This window comes from Lipotes vexillifer, unplaced genomic scaffold (assembly GCF_000442215.2).
Source record: "Lipotes vexillifer unplaced genomic scaffold, Lipotes_vexillifer_v1.1 scaffold663, whole genome shotgun sequence".
Lineage (NCBI taxonomy): Eukaryota > Metazoa > Chordata > Mammalia > Artiodactyla > Lipotidae > Lipotes > Lipotes vexillifer.
In genome coordinates, this window is record NW_006788963.1 from 690,634 (window position 1) to 712,961 (window position 22,328).

A 22,328-nucleotide genomic window follows, 5' to 3' on the forward strand; every position below is an offset into this window, starting at 1 on the left:
AACTCAGATGGGAACGAATAACAAAATGATTGAGAAGCAGGCATTTCTATTCATATGGCATAAGAAATTTTCCTATCCTAAGCAATTTCACAAATATCTTAAAATTCTATTTTTCTGTATGTTTCTATTAGAGATTTCAAGGAAAAATCACAACACTTTTCTTCTGAAATCTACAGTGATAAAAAATAATGATTGTTGAAGTCACAGTGTTTCAACGCATTGTCATGCAATGTTTTGGACTTATCTCTGGGGTATAAAATGCTCAGTAAGTGGGCTAGTGTAAAAAATATTAGGAATTAATCTATTACATGTAAGAACCAAATCAATCCCATCATACTGGAGGGAATTTAACTTGAAAAAGATCAGCTTCCTGACTTGGTTAAACAAAGTCTATAATGTAATGAGACAAAAGTGAAGTAGTTTAAGTAATAAATGTTTAATCAAAGAATTTTACATATTATTAACAGCATTCATTTGGCTAAACATCTACACGTTTGTAGAATCCTACTGTATATAAAGTGGGAATGTATCAAGTATAGACTATGAAAGTGCAAATAACAAGTCAAGGTTAGAGTAATTTTTTTTTTTTACATTATAAAATTAACTTGTTTACAAAATAGGCTTTGCCAAACTTTATTTGCGAATTGTAAAGTCAGTGACTATGTTTTTAAAATATGTACCAAGGAAATACAAATTGGATAATGATCGTTTTCATGCTCAGGAGAGAACACCACAGAAACACAGGGTACTGCACAAGTGAGAGGAACCAGAACCCATGGCTATACTGTCTGCACACAGGGCACTCTTTCTCACCTTACTGCAGCTTTGCAAGGCGCCTCAATGTGATACAAAGACTCTTTCTATTGAAAAATTAAAACTTGATCTAAAAACTGATTGGTGTTGATATTTTCAATCCAAAATAAATTTGTAAAAAAATCCTTTAATGGACTATTTCAGTTTAATATACAGTAATACACTGCAGATAAACCTAATATTTTCCCCAACTAATTTTAAAAGGGATTGATATCAGTGTTTCTGATAATTGGGGATATAAAAACTAATGTGGACTTCTGATATCCATGGCATAGGAGCAATTCCCACACAGTTTATCCTAAGGGAACAGGGGAATATTAAATACTCTAATATAATGTCTGAGCCATACGGTTTAAAGTATAAGAAAATTTCAAAAGCGGGGTTTGGGGAAAAAAAGTAATCGAAAACCACAATCACAACTCATGTGGATATCAATACTAATATAACCTTTTACCCAGCCCAGGACTTGCCTGTACAAACTTGGTACTGAAATTTTGGTATCTGTAGATTTCTGATAAGAATCTGGCAAAACATTAAATGGAGTATTACGTATCTATTTTGCTTATGTTACGCTAGTTTTGATAATATGTTAAGTAAAACAGCCATTCCAACAGTTTATTCTAGTTTTAATTACACACTGTACCATTGTATCTTAATTACAACTAGGACCAGTATTTTCTTCACAGTAAGACACTGATAACTAGGAAGTTGATTTTTTTCAACACTAAACAGTAATCACACAGCAAATGAGTATTGTGCAATACAACAAACACGTCAGCATTTGCGATTTAGGCAAACAAACTGATTGAACATTTAGTTGTTATATTTACTGTAAAGGCAAGGCCATGGGTGGTTTTATGGAGGTCTTTGCAATTCACACAGCATAGTTACTTCGGAAGAGACACTGAAATCTGAATTACTTACTTAACTGGCAACTATCCATTTAGGTTAGGCAAAGGCACGGTAACATGTTGCGCAGGATGTTTTATTGAGTTTTTTAATAATTGTGGGATTTACTATAACTCATGAAAACTCCACTTTTTTTCTATTTTATAAAACACTTACCATTAAAAGTAATTGCACCCATTAGTAATTAGAATGCACTGTAAAATTGTGAAAACAAAGAACTATGATTGCACTTCCAATAAAGTGTCTCTTAAAATACAGCACCGCTGTTGCTAATCAACTGTACTTTAATATTAAAATAAACTGTATTTAACAGCAGCATTAGATTTTGTTAACTTAAGCTACAGGCTACATTTATTTAAATGCAGTCTCCATGGCAACAAAAGCCCATTAAATTCTGGAATATCATTGCTACTAAGTGGCACCTTTTACTTCTGAGAAGGCTGAGGCTGCTCTGGAGCCCTCCAGGACACCGCACACCTGAACGCCTTGTTAGCGCACGAGTCAGAGTTTGGCACAAGTGGACTATAAATAGACATGAAAAGAGATCTTTGATTCATTGAAAATTAAACTGAATTACACTGTGGTAGATGCTGCACTAAAGAGAAGGCTTCGATACCTCAATTTACACTGCTCATACAAAAAGGAAGAAAGAAAATTACGGAAGAGCACAAAGAGATTGAGGAATGAAATGTTATTAGATCTGTCCAAAATAACTTCTAAAATGAAGAAAACTTTTATTCTTTTAAAAAGGAAAAACCACCCAAGGATTGGAGAGTAAGCCTTTAATTTAAATGTTCAATTTAAGTATTGCTGACCTTAGGCTAAACAGAGGACTGCATTTTCTTAAAATGTGGAATCTAACCTATTTATTTCATTTGTGTTTCTCTCTCCCACTCTTCTATTCGTCAGCAAAAAGGGGAAAAGCTATCCAATTAAATACAAAAGAAATTAATTCCCTGTAAGGTTAAAATCAGAAATGAAGCTACCATTCAAGGGAACTCCTTTGTATTTAATTCTAATGTCAGTGGTTTATAATTAGTTGGAATTAAGTGGATCAAATCTCTATAAAGCATATTCCACTAGCATACCATCTGTACCTGCAATTGATTTAGAGCCCCGAGTTGTGCAGCTCACACTAAATGTACTTGTTCAGGCCAGTCACTTGAGGTTTGAGGTGTTTGACTTGAAACATCAGAACCATCCCCCTTGTTGGCTACCTCATTACCACTGTCGCCAGCTTGAGATGCTGTTTCCCCAGCCAGAATGTTCCCTTCCAAAGGATTTTCTTCTTCTATTTGGGTTCCTCTACCTTCACTGACCACAGCATCTTCAAACACTGAATCTTCTGGCAGCATCAGGTCCACATCCCTCACACCTTCTGACTCATTTTTGACACAGGGGAGCTGGGAATCTGCACTGATTTCTGTAGCTGCTGGAGGAATCAGGGCGATACTCTGAGGGTTCATGTCATGAAACCAAGCCATAATATTGCCAAGAAGATTGTCATTGATGTTGGCGTCCTGGCCAGCTGAGTCAGGGTCACTGGATGAGGGATAGAATTCACTTCTCACCTCACTGAGAGGGTGTGAACTCAGGGTGTCAGTTGAAAATGGGTCACTTTCTGCTCCTAGTCTCATGAGGCTGTTACCAAGTTCCAATAGCTCAGAACTGCTCAATGCAGCCCGAGGGCTATCTGTGTTCCTGGGGACGGAGTCCAGCCTGGAAGGTAAAGAGGTGCCTATCGCTCCTAATGATGCTTCATTACTGAGAAAGTCTCTATTTTCTTCATTGATGGCTAGCCCAGATTCTTGCAGAGATAACTGTATTGCAAGAAGTATATTGGGATCGTCTTCATCCAAGGAACTCAGAGCCTGAGGCAACAGAAAGTAAAATTACTTTAAAATTTAAAAGGAAAAATGATTGAACCCTGTGAGGTCTACCACTGTTCTTTTACCAAACAGATAATTAATAGTACCTCTATTTATACAGAAGAATTATCTGACCTACTCAAATCTTATTTTAATTTTCTCCTTGTGGATGCTAAAGGGAAAAAAATTTACTTAAGGTAAATCTGAAATAGAAGAATCTTTCCCTATAGTACATCTCTGAAGCAAAGATTTTAGAATGGAAGGAAGGAAAAGGAAAGCAACAGAAGTAAAAATAGGAAGCAGGGCTAAACAGAGAAAGAGCAAAAGCAGGGGCAACGAGGCTGCCCAGAAAGGCTACCTGAAGAGAGTCCTGGTTCTCAGAGTGACTGGTGGGGGTGTAGTCGTGCAGAGAAGAGCTGTGCAGTGCGCTCATAGACGCAGAACTTACCACGGAGGTGCCAGGCCTGTGGCCACCGCCACCTTCCGGGATATCTGTTTCAAAGCAAGTGGTGCCAGAGATAATTTAGTCATACAAGATCTCATACATCTTTTTATTTAAATTGATGATTTCTCTCTGAGTGCTGGTGAAAACCAGTGTTCACAAGTTCACTTAATCTTTCAGAGATTTCTCATCCATATTTGTCTCATCATAAACAGCAATATATATCTAACACTATTACTTCAAATCCATGATCGTTCTTCATATTTTTGCTTGCATTATAAATGGTTCTATTCACAAATACAAGTGCTACCAAGTGCTCTTTTTTTTCCCCTTAAGCAATGAGAAAGATGTTTTAGTTTTCAGAGTTCTTAAAACTACAGAAGGACTTCCCTGGTGGCGCAGTGGTTATCCGCCTGCCAATGCAGGGGACACAGGCTCGATCCCTGGTCTGGGAAAATCCTACATGCCGCAGAGCAACTAAGCCCATGTGCCACAACTACTGAGCCTGCGAGCCACAACTACTGAGCCCGCGTGCCTCGAGCCCGTGCTCTGCAACAAGAGAAGCCACTGCAATGAGAAGCCCGTGCACCGCAAGAAGGAGTAGCCCCATCTTGAGGCCTGTCGATCCTGATTTATTAAAGATGATCTGCTGACACCATAGTTTGAAGATTTTCAATTAATAATTTAATATTTAAAGCTGATAATTAATATAACTTATCTTTAACACCAGAAATTTAAAAAAATGTTGATAGGAGAACTGAGGCTAGGAGAAAAATATTTCATGAACACAATAACAGTAATCAACAGCTACAATTTATTGAGTGCTCACTAGGTGCTATTAGTACTTGAGGGTTTTATACTTATTATCTCATTTAATGCTCACAATAAGCCTACAAAGTGATACTATTATTATTATTTTTTTAAAAAATATTTTATTTATTTATTTATTTATTTGGCTGCCTCAGGTCTTAGTTGCGGCACCCAGGCTCTCTAGTTGTGGCACGCCGGCTCTAGAGTGCGCAGGCTTAGTTGCCCCGAGGTATGTGGGATCTTAGCTCCCTGACTAGGGATCAAACCTATGTCCCCTGCATTGGAAGGTGGATTCTTAACCACTGGACCACCAGGGAGGTCCCTATTATTGTTTCTTTTGAATGAGGAGACCAAAGCTTGGAGAGGGTAAGTGACTTGACTAAAGTTTCACACCGATATGCAGCAGAGCTGGGGTCATAAACTCAGGTCTGGTCTGACTCCACAGCCCATGTTCTTTTTTTTCTCCCCCTCCAGTCAAGGCTTTACTGGGGCCCCTGTTGCAGCAGCGGGGAGCGAGAACAAACAACAGGTTCCCTAACAAACAACAGGTTCCCTTGCTTGCTCACTCCCCAAGGGGAGGCGAGCTTGTTCCTTATATGGGGGGAGGGTAGGGGCGTGTCCAGTGGTGTGTGTGTGGGGGTGGCTTAGGTGTTTTGCCCACCCCTCTGGGGGTGTTGATTGCAGGCGGCATAAGCAGTACCCTGCCTTTGCTCCCAACACCCTGTTTTTGCTCCCCGCTATTCAGAAGTGGCAGTTGTGTTTTTGGGTCTTTTGTTTCTTTTTGTCCATAATTTGACCCAACTGTACATGCACGCAGTTATTTTTAGTCCCATATAGTTTCTTTGTACTTTGTTGCTCAGAGAGAGGTGTGTCCAGGTGCAAGCATTGCAGCACTTCAGCAAAGGGTCCTAGGTCCCAGCCTGTCTCTCTCTCTTTTTTTTTGCGGTACGCGGGCCTCTCACTGCAGCGGCCTCTCCCATTGCGGAGCACAGGCTCTGGACGTGCAGGCTCAGTGGCCATGGCTCATGGGCCCAACCGCTCCGCGGCATGTGGGATCCTCCCGGACCGGGGCACGAACCCGTGTCCCCTGCATCGGCAGGCGGACTCTCAACCACTGCGCCACCAGGGAAGCCCCTGTCTCATTTTTAGTGCTTTTTTTTTTTTTTGCCACCCATGTATCTTTCTGGTGAAATTGATGCTGGCTAAGGGGCCAGCTAGGGGATCTCAGTTCTCTCCACATGATCTCTCCATACTATCTCTCCACATTGGCTACTTTAGGCTTCCTCATAGCATTCTGGCTTGGTCCCAAATGTAAGTGTCCCAGATGAAGAGAGAAAGAAAGGCAGAAACTGTATCCTTTTTGTGACCTAGCCTCAGAATCACATAGCATCTTTTTTTGACTGTACTTGATGTACAAAGGCCAGAGTCCATGTGAGAAGTTATGGGATAAAGGACACACAGGGAAGCCATTAACTGCACAGCCCATGTTCTTAATCGCCCTGGTTTTCTGTATCCTGTGACATTAGAAGCATCTGCATGTTGACTGTATATCTAAATTACAAACTGTTTCACAAATATTTAGATTAGCCATTTTCAACAATAAAAGCAAGAGAACTAAGATTAAAACAAACCCAACTCAAGAACTCACCTAAAGTGCTTTCACTTGGCTCATCAGGGTCTGGAGGATTACTAAGCATACTGTGCACATCTCCTCGACGGCGTTGTTGTCTGTGCCTCCTCCGATACTGAAATTCAGCATATTCCTGCATAAACCAAAGGTTATAAAATACAGGAGAGCATGCAAATTTTTAAATGCAAATAAAACAAACAATACACTTTTTTCTTAGGAAAAAAATGTGTGATTTTATATACATATTATAAAATCACTTGGCTTTAGAAAAAGAAACTGCAGGTATTGCCATGCCAAGGAAACAGAAATGGTAAAATGGAAAAAGAAAAAATTTTAAATAGCCATTATAATTGTCTGGATAAATTGGGAATACTTGCAAGCTCCAATGCTAGATCATAACTGAGCCTTATTTCATATGCCTGGGTCTTGTTATCTAATATTATAACTAATACCAGAATGATTTTACTAATCAAAGTTAGGCCCTCTCTGGAGGTCTGGTTTTAAAAAAAATGACTGTGATATATGCAACAGAAAATAAAAGAAAAAGATAAAAAAGAAAAGCACTAACAGTTAAGTGCTTGTTAGATTGTTGGATTCTGTATTCTTTGGGACTACTACATACCATACTCACATCAAAGAAGAATATGAGGTTACCTTTAAAATAAGATGTTACTTGGCTTCCTTCCTATATTAGTTAATACGTGGGGTTATCTACAACCCAGGCAGGGGGAAGTGTTTTCTATTTAGCATACAAGAAGAACACAGATTTGGGCAGACGTCCCTGAGTTTACTTTACATTTGTGATAATAGTTTAAAGTGAGTTTGCTACCACCAGAGGCAGAACCTGGGCCTACCTGCTATTATCTGCATACAAATGTATTTTTCCAGATTTTAGAGACAGAAGAGACTAGAAGACAGGCCAGTGTGCATGACACCAGCATAAAAAGGCTAATTTTGAGAATCGTTATAGATTCTTTCAGTGATAAACACTAAAATATTCAGGTTTATGATTATCTGGTTACTCCAGAATATTCAATATGCTTATGTTGTGAAAGTAACTGGAATAAATGAAAATAAGTTTTAAAACCCCAGTAAAACTTTTACATCCTACAACTCTGGTTAAATTTATTCAAACTCCTTCATCTATGTAAGCAATTGGACCCTAATTAAAGAATGGAAGGCATTCTACCAGGTTAGAAACAAATGAACGTAAGATACTACAAGTGCCCAGAGAGATTATTCAGGTTCTTTAAATTTACTGCTGAGCTGGGGTATCATTTCCTCTTTTCCTGGAGGCCCATGATCCAAAACTGGATGACTGTTAATGTGTCATCATGGTTCACTGGACCACTGAGGACTACCACGTTTCTCAGACAAAGATGGCAAGAAAACATTCTTTCAGTTAAGATTTATCTTTAGGGAGAATTTGTTTACTTTGTACCCTTGGTGATGGTACAAAGTTACTCTGAATTAAATAAACTATTTCTGACCATAGAATATACATATTTCCAATTGAAGAAAACTAAATGGTTAAAAAAACCGGTAAAAGAAACGTTATATTTACAATTATTCTGATAAAAAACTCAAATGGCATTCTCTTACCATGCAACAGGCTCTAAAAAAATTGTTTTCATAAAATTAAACTTATCTGAAAATTTCCATGGATTCCTAAGATCTTCAAGTAAGCATATGAAAAGGCTTTAGTCGGGATACTCCAAAAGGTTTGAGAGTGTTAAGGCTACAGAGAAGAGTGAGAAGTTCTAGGATTTATAGGGAAAAAAGCTTCCAGAAGTTTTTTTTTTTTATATAAATAATAATAGCCACCATTTATTGAGCACCAATTTTGTTAATGACTTAAACAGATGCTTTAATCCTTCCAGAACTTCCATGGGGTAGATATCACCATCCACATTTTAAAGATGAGAAATTAAGGAAGACACAGGCTAAGTAGACCTTAAGTTATAGGGCTAGACCTCAAATTCTGGTGTCCCTTAGACTTTTCGATCATGCTGTTTCCTCTGGGCTCCACTGCCTTTAAAGTGGCACAAAACAAATACTGATGCTTGTCAATGACTCACTCAATTTAGTTTAAAAAGAATAAGATGTAATTAACTTTAATGAAAAATATAAATTCAACCTAAAAGTCTACTGAAGTTGGGCAACATTATTTTTTTCAGAATCCATATGAAGGCAAAGAGCTAATTTTTATAGATAGAATTTTGGCAGATACTTGATAGTCACACACATGCAGAATTTTAAAGGTTCATACTGTGTGGTAATTCTTTAGATCTGCAATAAGGTTTACATAAAAGCTTGGTGTTCAATGTACCAAAGACTTTAAAGAATAGAAAACTGAAAGTGAATCAAATTATCCTTATAAAATTTATTAACTCATAAAAAATAAATTTAAGAAAAATGTTATTTATAATTTCACAGTTTTCAATCCCAAGAGACAAGAACTCAATAATTTTATTTATAAGTATTCACATGTGAGGTAAAAAGCCTGCCTATATTTTTACAAAATGAAATGGTGTTAGTCATATTAGCAGACCCTCAATATTCAAGAGAAATATTTTGAAATTACTAAAGTTATTTTCAGAGCCAGAAGCCACAAGATGATGCATACATGTCTGTGAATATACTGGTAAAGGTTTTATTTTTGCTAAATTGTGTTTCTACCTTGAAATACTGAAATCTTTGTATTCTTTTTTTGATAACTGAAGCTTGTTTATTCCTCCTTTTAGGTGGAAGTTTTCCATACTATTCCCCAAAGCTGAAATTATACGATTACATAGAAATATTCAAGCATAGGGTCAGGTAAAGAAAAGGTTCATAATTTGTTTTACAACAGAAATTTCATTAATATATTAAAAATTTTTTTAAAATTTAAGTGAATTTAAAATTTCTGTATCAGAGCTCTAAGTACAAATTCTTCCTCAAGTAAATATTGTTTTGCATATATCTACCAATACAAAAGGCCACAAGGTGATTGCAAGTATCCTTAGCAGCTGAAAAGAGAAGGTTATCTGATTTAAATAAACCACAGTCATTTATGGATAATAGTCAATTCCACTGTCTTTCAGTTGCAGATAACATATGGACTATAAATGATAAAGGTTTCATAGTTTGTCCTGCTGCCTTCCAAGAATTAAGTTAAAAGGTTATCATAATATAAGCGTCGAATGGTATACTGTTGTATAAAGAACCAGAAAGTAGAGAGAACTGCTAAAACCATTTAAAATCAGACTCAACAGTGACAGTGGCAATTTAAATCTCAGAAAATAGCAATGTGATTAAGATTTTCACTTTATCTTATTTCTATTTGCAGCAAATGTTACTTGCAGTATTAGTATTTTAAGATGGTGTATCAACAACAACAACAACAACAATGAAAACAAGAAGAGTGTGAAAATCTTAAAGAGAAGCAGAGAGCAACTATCAAAGCATTCTTTCTGCATAAACACTAAGGTCAAGTTTCCACCTTAGTAACTGATTATAAATCAATGCTAACAGGTTGTTGCAATAACTTTAAAAAAAAGATTGTCTATTTAGATTTTTAATAAATTCAGATTGAAACAATATTACAACTAGAAATGCATTTCTAATAAATAAAATTCATATTTCTGTTAATTAAAGATATTTTCCAAAAATGTAAGCTATAAATTGGCCTTCTGACTATTCAGTAATTAAAAATAAGAGAGGGTATGCATTTAATAATGTGATGATAATTCAATGAATAGGTAAATGTAGACTCTGCTGAGGCATTATTATTATAAAAGAAAGAAAAAAACATTGCTTACAATCTCAGTAGGATATTTAGAATAGATGAGGGTGCAAATGCAAGCAGGATTGCACTAAGGAAAATTATAACTAACCAAACCAAACAAAACCCGCACAAAATAATTACCTCAGGTGATGCAAATCCTAAATATTCCCAATCCCATGTTCCACCAGCAAAGCTACAAAGAAATCAGACATACCATTTGATTTATTATCAGTACTACAAAGTACAAACAATCAGACCCTTGCCCTTTGAATATTACTTTTAATTCCTCTGCTTGGAACTTGCTTAAGCAAAGATCAACTACTGAATATAATTTAAATGATTCTTTAATTTTTTCTTTCAAATTCTACATTGCTTTATGTTTGTATAAAATGGTGGAAAAATTAAAAATCACCATGCTATACCAGAGTATTTTACAATTGCTTCTATTTTTATTTTTAGGGGTTTATGTAAAAATAAAGGTCCAAGGAATTTCTAATGCTTATAATTAATATGAATAAGAAAATATGCTTCAATTTATAACGGCAGAAGTAGTATAAGTGTCTGAAATAAAACAACCAAAACTCAACTGCTCTTTAATGGATGAATACGGATCACTTAAAAAACTTTACGAATATCAGATTTCTAATTTCTTTACTTCTTACCAAAAAATACAAATATGACCATAACAATTTGGCAAGGCTTCCAAATTCTACATTATAAGATGTTTTTGACTATCAAAATGATGCGTTAGAATACTTGCTGAATTATGAGTTCACTGAAGTGTGAAATTTACCTACCCTAATTTAGTCTGAGAAACTATACAATGAAAAACAAAAAAATAAAAAAAATAGATATAGTACTGGGGGAAAAAAAAACACCAAAAAGAAGTTAACATACTTTTATCAGCTATCCATACTTTAGGTATAAGTAACTTTCAGGAATATGAACCCTAGTTGGAGAAAAAAATAAACCTGCTAGCATTTGTGGCTGGTGCTAGGATGAATTCCATGGTGTGTATCCTTTTCACCTGCGTCTTGGAGCTTCTGGTGAGTCTGCAGGAGCAACTCCCCGAGCCACAGATGCCAGGAACTCTTGGCTCTTCTGCTGTACAAGGCATGCTGCCTTGATTATCTTGTGGCGGGGTGTGCGAAGGTAAGGCCTATTGACTTTTTGGGCAAGGTCTTCAGTGACCATCTCTAAGTCTGTCTATGTTAAGAAGACGAAAAAAAAAATTATAGGTTGAGTGGGTTAGTCAATAGCAAATCCAGTGTCTGTCTGGTTAAATCTAACTCTTCTGAAATCAGAAATTAATCCAAATTTTATATAACTTCCAATTTAACACATGTTTCTACTTTGCACATTTTAGGAAAATAGCATTCATTCAATAGGCATTTAGAGTAATGTAGTTGGTATGCATACAAAGAAGTAGTGAGTATAGTATAGCAGCTGTATTAAAAAAATTTATAATTTGTGTGAAAAAGAACTAATAAATTTCAAGGCATTGTACACGTAAATGCCTGACCACATAGTACAGACTATATGTAAATGCTGAAGGAATGTGAAGCAAGGCAAAACCTTTGTGATTTTGAGTTAGGTCTGGAAGGCCTCATGGAGAAAATGAATATTCAGCATTGAAGGAAATGTAAGATATAAATTAGTAGAGGGGAGTTCAAAGGGATGATATAAAAACAGTAGCAAGAGGAGAAAGTTTGGTGACTTCAAAAAAAAAGAGGAATGTACAATGAACCTGGTCAGCTACACTGATGTCAGTTTGCTTACATGTTTTGTTTTGTTTTTTCAAGTACTCTTAAGTTTTTCAGTTGTACTGTTAAAATGAACTGGCAAATAGCAACTTTCCTATCTAGTATGTAATGTGGTTTGTTTCGTTTTTGAAGATAACATTCCTAATTACATAATCAGAATTAGGCCAGATTTCAACCTCAACCAGTTTAAAATAAATAAATAAATATGGGGGCTTCCCTGGCGGCGCAGTGGTGGAGAATCCGCCTGCCAATGCAGGGGACATGGGTTAGAGCCCTGGTCCGGAAAGATCCCACATGCCGCAGAGCAACTAAGACCATGCACCACAACTACTGAGCCTGCGCTTTAGAGCCCGCGAGCCACAACTACTGAAGCCCGCGAGCCTAGACCCCAAGCTCTGCAACAAGAGAAGCCACCGCAGTGAGAAGCCCGCGCACCGGGACGAAGAGCAGCTTCCGCTCGAAGCAACTAGAAAAAGCCCACACACAGCAACGAAGACCCAATAGAGCCAAAAATAAATAAATAAAATAAAAGAAGAAAAAAGAAATAAATGTGGTAGGAAATGTTTGCATAGCTCGGAACTCATTCAAATCTGCACAGTGACAAATTCAAACATAAAGAAAATTTCAGTTTATTATTGGTAACTTTTCCTTTACTTAAAAACCATTCTAAAAACAGAAAAAAACTGTTTATTAATTATAATCAAGTAAGATAAACCTTAGTTATAAAGTGGTTGAAAAAGGAGAAAATCTGTTTTTCATAGTAACTGCATTTAAATTTAATAAAAAAGACATCTTACTTGCATGAGTTCAAAAATTTCTTTCTTTGTGCTTTTAGGTTCTAAGAAAAATCCATATGGATAAGAACACTTGAGAATGCGTCGAGTTTTTAAGAGCACGTGAACTGCATCTTCGATGAAAGTGGTATCTGGACAGCCTCCTTCAGCTATAAAGTAAACCAGGCACAGTGAAAAATTTTATTTTGCAAATACACTACTATAAAATTAAACAACTAAGTTTTCTTAAAAGAAAGAAAAAAGAACAAGGATCCCTACGAAGAAACTGTCTGAAGTAGCTATATGATAGTATTTATTTGAACTAGACTAAAAACCTACATAAAACACTCATACATTTTGCATTTAGGTGACGTGTATGCATTTATAAATGGAGCACACCCTGCTGTAGCCCAGGAGTACTGATGGCAGTCATGAAGGAATGCATACATTGATCCTGGATTCTGTTCTCACCCTGTGAGTAAACAAATCTAGCTTTAGGTCAACTCAAAGGTTCCATGTTTTACTAAGTTTTTTAGGTTATCCCTAGCAGAATTCTACTCATTAAGAATTAGAACAAATGCCTTGCTAAGGTGCTTGCTAAAAAAAAAAAAAAGCCTAATTATAAATTATGCTTCTGCAAAAACAACATTGTAAGGTAAAAGACACAACGTTCTGGGGAACAACTGGGTAACTAATGCTAGTTAATAAACACTCCAGGGAGAGAAAGAGAGAAAGGGAGGAAGAGTGGTTTTATTTCTTCCTTTCCAAATCTTCTATCTTTTAATTCTTTTTTATGTCTTACTATGCTGTCTAGAACCTCCAGAAGGTTGAACAGAAGCAGTAGTTTATATCTACAAATACTTATCTTATATTTAGTATGTTTTGGGCACTGTTCTAAGTATTAGAGATACGTCCGTGATGGAATAGACTGTAGAACCTGTGAGGACTTTTTCTTTCAATTTTTACTGTGGACAATAATTCTTCAAGAGTTTGGTATTGGCTTGATATAGTTATGTCATTACTACAGTCTAAGAACTAGTAATTAACAAGGAGACTAAGCTGTTACTGATGATTTTGTCCCACTCTAACTTATTTAACTTATGGTTATTGTTTTAATTAGGAAAATGGTGTTAGTACTCATTACTTTTATAAAATGGAGCAAACACAAGGGTAATTGATTGCATTTTAGGTTTAAAACCTTTTATATGTAAGCTGTGGTTATTTTAAAAATGTGACTTTTTAGGGACTTCGCTGGTGGCACAGGGGTTAAGAATCTGCCTGCCAGTGCAGGGGACATGGGTTCGAGCCCTGGTCTGGGAAGGTCCCATGTGCCGTAGAGCAACTAACCCTGGGCACCACAACTACTGAGCCTGTGCTCTAGAGCCTGCAAGCCACAACTACTGAAGACCGCGTGCCTAGAGCCCGTGCTCCGCAATAAGAGAAGCCACCGCAATGAGAAGCAACGAAGAGTAGCCCCTGCTCGCCACAACTAGAGAAAGCCGGCACGCAGCAACAAGGACCCAAAGCAGCCAAAAAAAGTCACTTTTTAAAACAAACATGCCAGAACCTGTACTCTGTGCGGTCACTGATATTATATTTTAATTATGTAACTAGTATTCAATCCATTTTTAGGAATGTTCTTTTTGAACTTCCATTTTAGGAACCATAAGTAAGCCCTATCTCGTGACTTTGCTTTTTGACTCCAATGTCCGCTATTTACCAGTGACATGATTTCTCCCGACTTCTATTCTATACTAGGCACTCTGCTAAATTTTCTCAAGAATCTTTGGGAATTCAGTTACATGACAATTTGATGGCTTGTGAATCTTGCTCCTTTGACTAGGTCAGGGATGCCTTTTTGGGCCTATTCGCTTTCCCCAACATTGTAGAGCATCATCAGCAGTGGCACAGAGTAAGCAAAACCACAATGTGTGTTTATCTGCCAGCAGCAGAGCTTGCACTAAGAGGAGCAGGTGAGGTAAGCAAGGTGGAAAATCTTACCAGAGGCCTCAAATGCTAAACTACACTCTGGGCTTCCGAAAACTCCAAACTGCCAAATGAGCAAATGGAGATAAGGTATTCTTTTAAGGGTCTTAACCTCCTACCAATGAAGTGACTTAAGCATGACAGCTATTTTATATTAATTATCACACATATCACTTATAACTTACTTTCTTTGAGAGCTCTACTCAATTGCTCCATCTTTTCTTTGGCTGTTTTAAGAAGGCGTTGTTCTAACTAAAAGAATATAAATAAATAAATATATCATTTTCTTTATTTATTCACAACAGTAGAGTTTAGCACATTTGAAATGATTCGGGACATACCTGATAGCTATGTTCATGATTTTTAAATCTTGTGTAGTAGTGCATAAATCTGTCAAGTTCCTGAAATCGTTTGTGTTTTTTCTCAGCCTAGGAAACGAAAGTCCACAAATGACATTTATAAATAAAAGTACTAGCTATTAAAACTGTTTTTTGATCACTTCAAAATTTTATTAGTAACAGATAGTAGTGCATACAGATTTATCGATTATTTTGTTGAGAAAATAATAACCAATACATTTTAAACGCTTCCCAGAACAAAGTCTTGTATTTGTATTCTCTGGACAAACCACTGAATCCGCAATTCCTAGAGTGTAAGGTAAATATGTCTCTCAAACCTTATGTTCATTAGATCTTCAATGTTTTATTATGTTGTTTATTGCTATGGACTGAAATGTGTCCCCCATCAATTCATATGTTGAAGGTGTAACCCCCAATGTGACTATATTTAGAGACAGGGCCTGTGAGATGATAAAGGTTGAACAAGGTCATTAGGGTGGAGATCTAATCCAATAGAGCTGGTGCCCTTATAAGAAGAGGAAGAGACAACAGAGTTTGCTCTCTCTTCTTCCTGTGAGGACGTAGCAAAAAGATAACTGTCTATAAGCCAGGAAGAAAGTCACTGCCAAAAACCAAATTGGCAGAAATCTTGATCTTGGACTTCCTAGTCTCAAGAACTATGAAAAATAAATTTTTGTTGTTTAAGCCACTCGGTCTATGGTATTTTGTTATGGCAGCCAAGCTAAGATACTTATTATATACAATAACATAATATTATATTGTTGATATAATGTTAAAATTGTTTTTAAGTCATTTTAGAGACATGCTGGGATATACGTCTTGTCTAATCTTCACCAATAAAAAAAAAGGAAAATTAAAAAAAAAAGCTCAAGTTTATAGAGCTATTTTGTTTAAATTAAAGGCTACTCTAAAGTGTATTGAATTTAAATGCCTCATTACAAGAAAGATAGGAAAAGAAGAAATGAAGAACACTGCCAATGGTATTAAGTGGCTTAGAGATCTTGGCTTCAACAGTTCTCTTTACCTCCACAGTCATTTCCTTGGATTGTTCCTCCACATGCTGAATGACTTCATATCGAGTACATCTGTAATAACCTCCTGTGGAAGAACTATGTTTTTTCCATTCTTCTAGGCAAATCCAGCAAAAGTCATACTTGCACTTCAAAAGAAAACATATATGTAAATATCGCCCCATGTTAGTGTGTAAATTATTTTCTAAAATCTTGTCAACCAATTTGTAGAGATTAAACAATCCTGCCTGTGGGACCAGGAACAAATCTTCTCAAAGACACACCCTCCTCTTTTTGAGGTTTTCTCTGGAGACCTTATATGCGCTATGGAAAGATGTGGGGGTAGTTTAAAGTTATTGCTTATAAGGATAAATTAAAATCATAATATTATTAAGTAATCTCAAGAAAGCGCTCCACCAGTGTATTTGAAAACTTCTGTTGACTCTGACAAACTGATTTTTAAACTGGGAATAAGTTAAAAAGGCCTCTAATCAGAACAGCTAACATAAAACCTATTTCTCATTAAAAAAAAAAATTCTCTTTCTTAATTACCATAATTTGCAGACAATGCCAAAAAATATGAGTATTCCAGTATGAAAATATATCTTTTTTTCTCTTAAATGCTTATGGATTTTGAGTCAGAGAGATCTTTCCAATTTAAATCTATGTTTTCTCCTGGTACTTTTAGAGTTTGTTTAAAAAAATATTTAAATCTTTGATCTGTTCAGAATTTATTTGGGTATTCAGTATGAATTAAACTTTATTTTTTTCCACAGAGTTGCCCAGTTGTCTCAATACCATTTACTGAACAGTCCATGTTTCTCTACTGGTTGGAGATGCCTCCTTTACCATATACTGAATTCCCATTTATGTGTCTATTTTCTGGGCTTTCTTTCTATTCTGTTTCACTGATCTGTAGATTCATGTACCAGCACCATGCTGTCTTAATTACTGAGCCTTTATAGTATGGGTTACTGTTTGACAAGGCTAGTTCCTCCTCACTGTTCTTTTTCAGAGTTTTCTGGCTCTTCTTTGTTTTTCCATGTGAACTTTTAATTAGCTTATCTAGATGCAGAAACAAAACCTGTTGGTATTTTTTGGGAATCTTTCTATCCAAGAACTTTGTTATCTTCCCATTTGTTTGTCATCTTCTGTGCCCTACAGATAGGGGTCTTAACATTTTCTTCATGTAAGTCTTATCCATTTCTTAAGTTTCTTTCTAGATAAATGAGGTCTTCTCTTTCAGTATATATTCTATCTAGAGAATGTTACTGGCACACATGAAGGCTATTACTCTCTGCATATTACTTTTGTACTCTGCTAGTTATTGAATTTTTATTGTTTGCAATAGTTTTTCAGTTGATTCTTGTGGGCTTTCTGGTATACAATCATGCTGGCTGTAAAAAATGACAATTTCCCTACCTCATTTCTAATTTTTATATCCCCAATTTCTTTTCATTGTCAAATTATGTTGACTGGTATCTCCAGTCCAATGTTAACAATGTTTGTGACGGGGAGTATCTTTATTTTGTTCTCAATTTTAGTGAGAGTACCTCTAGCTTCCCCACTAAATATCATGCTAACTTTTGGACTAAGATAGATTTATTTTTATCATGCTATTGCGATAAAAAGAAGAATCTATCTATTCCTATTTCTTTGTGTGTCTTATAAAGAATAATGGTTGTTGAGTTTTTGTCAAAGGCCTTTTTGGCATCTACAGAAAATTTACATGGTTTTTCTTCTTGTATCTACCACTAAAATGAGGTACAGTAATAGCTTTCCAAATAGCAAATCATTCTTGTATTCCTGGAATAAACCCCACATAATTAATTAGTCTTTTTTTAAAATTAAAAACATGTTTTTCATTGAAATATAATTGATATTCAATTATTCTTCTAATGCACTCTGCTAGATTACATTTGCTAATATCTGTGAGTATTTTCCCCTCCAATATCTTATTTAGGACTCATGCATTCTTCTTCATAAATAAGACAGATCTACAGTTTTAATTTTTATAATCTTGTCAGGTGCTGGTATCAAGGTTCTACTCAGTTTATAATAATAATTTGAAAGTTTCCAGTTTTTTCTTTTTTTTCCTTTTTGTCCTGGAGACAGTGTGAATCACATTGGAGTTATCTATTCTTTAAAGCTTTGATAAAATTCTATTGTGAAACTGTTAGGGCCTATTGCTTTTAAAGGAGAGATCACTGAAAAACTCTCTTTCTTCTGTGGAGTGAGTTTGGATATTTCTTCTAGAGTTAGTTTCAATAAATTATATTTTCTTGGAAAATCAGTCCATTTCAAATCCAAGTTCAAATTTATCTGCAAGAGTTGAGCAAAGTTATCTCATTATGATTTTACTTTGCTTTGTTTATTGATTAGTCCCCTCTTTAAAATTTATTTATTTATTTATTTATGGCTGCCTTGGGTCTTCGTTGCTGCACACGGGCTTTCTCTAGCTGCAGCGAGCGGAGGGCTACTCTTTGTTGTGGTGTGTGGGCTTCTCACTGCGGTGGCTTCTCTTGTTGTGGAGCACGGGCTCTAGGTGTGAGGGCTTCAGCAGTTGTGGTATGCGGGCTTCAGTAGTTGTGGCTCATGGGCTCTAGAACGCAGGCTCAGTAGTTCTGGCACACAGGCTTAGGTGCTCCGTGGCATGTGGGATCTTCCCGGACCAGGGATTGAACCCATGTCCCCTGAATTGCCAGGTGGATTCTTTACCACTGTGCCACCAGGGAAGTCCCAGTCCCCTTATTTCTTATATTGTGTATTTGAACTCCCTCACCCCCACATTTTTCTTATTGCAAGCTTTGTGGTTTATCTTATTTTTTTTTCCTTCAGAAAACCACTTTTGGATTTATTTATTAGTTGTATTGTTTTTCAGTTTTTGACTCACTGATTTCTGATTAAAAAAAATTCTTCTTCCTTGTTTTCAAGTTTGTTTTTCTCATTTCTTGAGTCATATCCTTAATTCATTCCTTATTTTGTATCATTTTAAGTGAATAAGGCTATGCACATTTCTGAATTGCTTTAAATATAGCCCTCAGGTTTTGAAAAAGTAGTTATTTATAGAAATTCTTTAATTTCCATTTTATTTTTACTCACGAGTTGTTTGAGAGATTTTAAATTTCCAAATGAAAAGGCTTTTTGTAACTTTATTATTCATTTCTATTTTATTCCATTATGATCAGAGAATGTTGATTACACCACTCTCTATTTTCTGGATAATTACTTAGATTTTCTTTGATGATCAATGGTTAATTTTTTTGGTGAATGTTCCATGGGTACTTGAAAATATGTCATGAGTCCATCTTTTCAGGATACAGAGTCTGAATATACAGTAATCAGATATACCTTAGTCATTATGTCAAGTCTTATCTTCACTAATTTTTTTCTCTACCTGGTATGTCACGAACAGAGAGCTGAATTAAAGTCTCTGTCCTTATTTAGCCCTTCACAAACATGTACTTACACAATAAATTGTGTACTTGTTTCAAGGTTCTGACAGTATGCAAGTTCTTTTGTTGCCTGCTAAAAGCAAACCTTGTGCCTGATTTGATCCAAGTACCCTTCAGTACAGCTCCACTGATCTCTCAAAATTAGTAGCAAAACTTTCTACAAACAGCAAAATTTTACATTCTATGATAAGAAAAAGAATATAGAACTTTAATAATTTTTTATTTTTTAGTTGCAGCATAGTTTTCCACAGAGCCAGATCAATAAAATTACTATAAGTGATTTAAAATGTGTAAGGACGCAATATTTAAATAGGTTCCTGAAAATTATCTAAAGGGAAATGAATAGAGAGTTTTTAAAATAAATGAACTTATTTTTATAGGGCCAAACCTGTCATTCTTTTAAAATGTTTAACAATTTGATTCCAGAAAGTAAAAACTATCTACTGAGTAATAATCAATATTGAAGAATTAATAAAGGTATATTATGATTTAGTCATTGTGTTAGAAAATAGATTCAATTACATATTACCTGTTGTCCCACATTTAAAAAAAAACTATAAAAGTATAAACACTTTCACTTCCTAGATGTCTCCTTTTATGTCATGAGAATTACTCATCAGTTTCCTTTGTTCAATGCAAATACTTCGGACAGTTAAATAAGACTACATTTACATAGTATGTAAGTAAATGTTTCTTTTATATGCAAAAGAAGTTTAAGTAAAGTCTGTTTAAGATAAATTACCTTACATCATTAGCCTGATTAATTCATGAAAATATTCATTCACTCAATACATATCTATCAACTATTTACTGCTGATAGGTGCTATGACTGAAATAAAGGTAATGCTGGATCCCGCCCTTTTTTTTTTTTTTTTTTTTTTTTTTTGCGGTACGTGGGCCTCTCACTGTTGTGGCCTCTCCCGTTGCGGAGCACAGGCTCCGGACATGCAGGCCCAGTGGCCATGGCTCACGGGCCCAGCTGCTCTGCGGCATGTGGGATCTTCCCAGACCAGGGCTCGAACCCGTGTCCCCTGCATCGGCAGGCGGACTCTCAACCACTGCGCCACCAGGGAAGCCCCCGCCCTTTTATTAGTAGCCCAACTGCTGATTTTTATGGTCAACATGTATTTTTTTTTTTTTTTACACATCTATGTAGTCTATATCAGACTGTCCAAGAAAAAACTAATATGGATGTTGGAGATAGGACTGCATATAAATGAAATAATTTTGGCCTGATCAGCTAAACTAATAAGCAATTCTGAGCATTTTACTCAGAACACTACTAAGTTTTTCTTCTTAGGAAATCATTACTGTCTCACTAGACAATTCATTCATGTTAATTTATTATAATATAAAATCATCTGGTAACTGTCATTATTTTTGAAGTCATAATAATAATGATCATTAGCTTCAAGGTAAAAAATTAGGAAGTACTTAAAGAGAAGATATTGATGTATTTTATTGAAATCTTAACTATGTGGGTTTCTTTCACATCCTAAATTAGAAAAATTATATTGTTCTTCTCTCAATAATTTTAAATAATTATTTTTATATACATGGCATTCCCAAGGAAAAGGAAAAAACTGAGATATTACAGTTAAGCAAAAATGTTCATAAATGTAGGCATGGATTAATAAAATATTATTAACTGAATTCCAGAATATTTGTTTTAAATATGGTAGTTTCTTTCTATGCAATCTAGGTCAGGAAGGTAGCCTTCTAACAGTAATTATTTATAATAATTTTTAGCCAAGTGACATTTTCATTTTCAATATAGTAATGAGTTACTTATTTAATTGATGATTTCATTAGCAAACCTAAAGTCTGCCCACTGTTTCAGGCACCTTTCTTATATAGACACCAGGATTTAAATTTGGACTTAGGGGGATTGCTTGGGGCCTGACTTGGACCTTGAGACTATGCTGTGTGCTCCAAAATCAGCTTTGCAAGAGATCTATGTAAGGTAGCACTCGATCATTTAACATTATTTATATATACACAAAACTCTCTCGGAATCCTCACTGGGGGAGTGGGTGACTGGGAGGGAAGGACTCAGGCATTTCTGATCTGGCCAGGTACCACTGAATCCTTACCTTTATTTTTAACATTCATCATGATTGTAAAATTTAGTAATATAAACCAACATTTATGTTATTTAACAAAGAATGTAGAATACAATCTTCTAGAATCCATCTGAAAGCCAATAAGATACCTATGCTTACAGCATTTCTTTGGATTCACAATCAAATGAAGGTTCTAACTGCAAAGCATGTATTGTACAATCCTCTTTAACTTACCTTAGCACACTGCATGTGATTGCATCCCTCATTCTTCTGTATTGGAGACTTACAGTTAGCACAAGGCTTGGAGTTAGTTAACAACCAGAGACAATTGGCAGCATCCTCATAAGCTTCACTAACTCCCACAACTTTGGGATATAAAGCACAAATACAGAAATAAATGATTTAGTGTACAACTCCAAATGGAAAAACACTCAAAGTTTTCTTTGCAGGCTGTCTCTCAATTTTAGATATATACTTATTTTCCTATTAGGGTCTATGGCAAAGTTTTTACCCATGATTATTTAAGACAAAATAAAAATGAATCCAATGACATGTCTGAAACTAAATTCATCATTTCCCCCAAATCTGCTCCTTTCTCTATCTCCTGTCCTGTTAAATGATATGATCATCTACCCAGAATCGATCCAGGAAGAGCATGATCTTGGACACCTTCCTCTTTCC

At 35.7% G+C, this 22,328-nt stretch overlaps 1 protein-coding gene across 1 annotated transcript in view; it reads right to left on the minus strand.

Moving 5' to 3' along the window:
- Positions 1-417: 417 nt before the first annotated feature.
- ANKIB1 (ankyrin repeat and IBR domain containing 1) overlaps positions 418-22,328 on the minus strand; it is a 150,317-nt gene continuing 128,406 nt past the window's right edge. The window contains exons 12-21 of the mRNA XM_007461891.1: positions 21,882-22,012; positions 16,144-16,278; positions 15,102-15,188; positions 14,946-15,012; positions 12,799-12,944; positions 11,266-11,444; positions 10,380-10,431; positions 6,491-6,605; positions 3,949-4,082; positions 418-3,593 (exon numbers count right to left, since the gene is read on the minus strand). Of these exons, the coding sequence (XP_007461953.1) occupies positions 2,853-3,593; positions 3,949-4,082; positions 6,491-6,605; positions 10,380-10,431; positions 11,266-11,444; positions 12,799-12,944; positions 14,946-15,012; positions 15,102-15,188; positions 16,144-16,278; positions 21,882-22,012 (1,787 nt within the window). The 3' untranslated portion in view covers positions 418-2,852. The remainder of the gene's footprint in view (positions 3,594-3,948; positions 4,083-6,490; positions 6,606-10,379; positions 10,432-11,265; positions 11,445-12,798; positions 12,945-14,945; positions 15,013-15,101; positions 15,189-16,143; positions 16,279-21,881; positions 22,013-22,328) is intronic.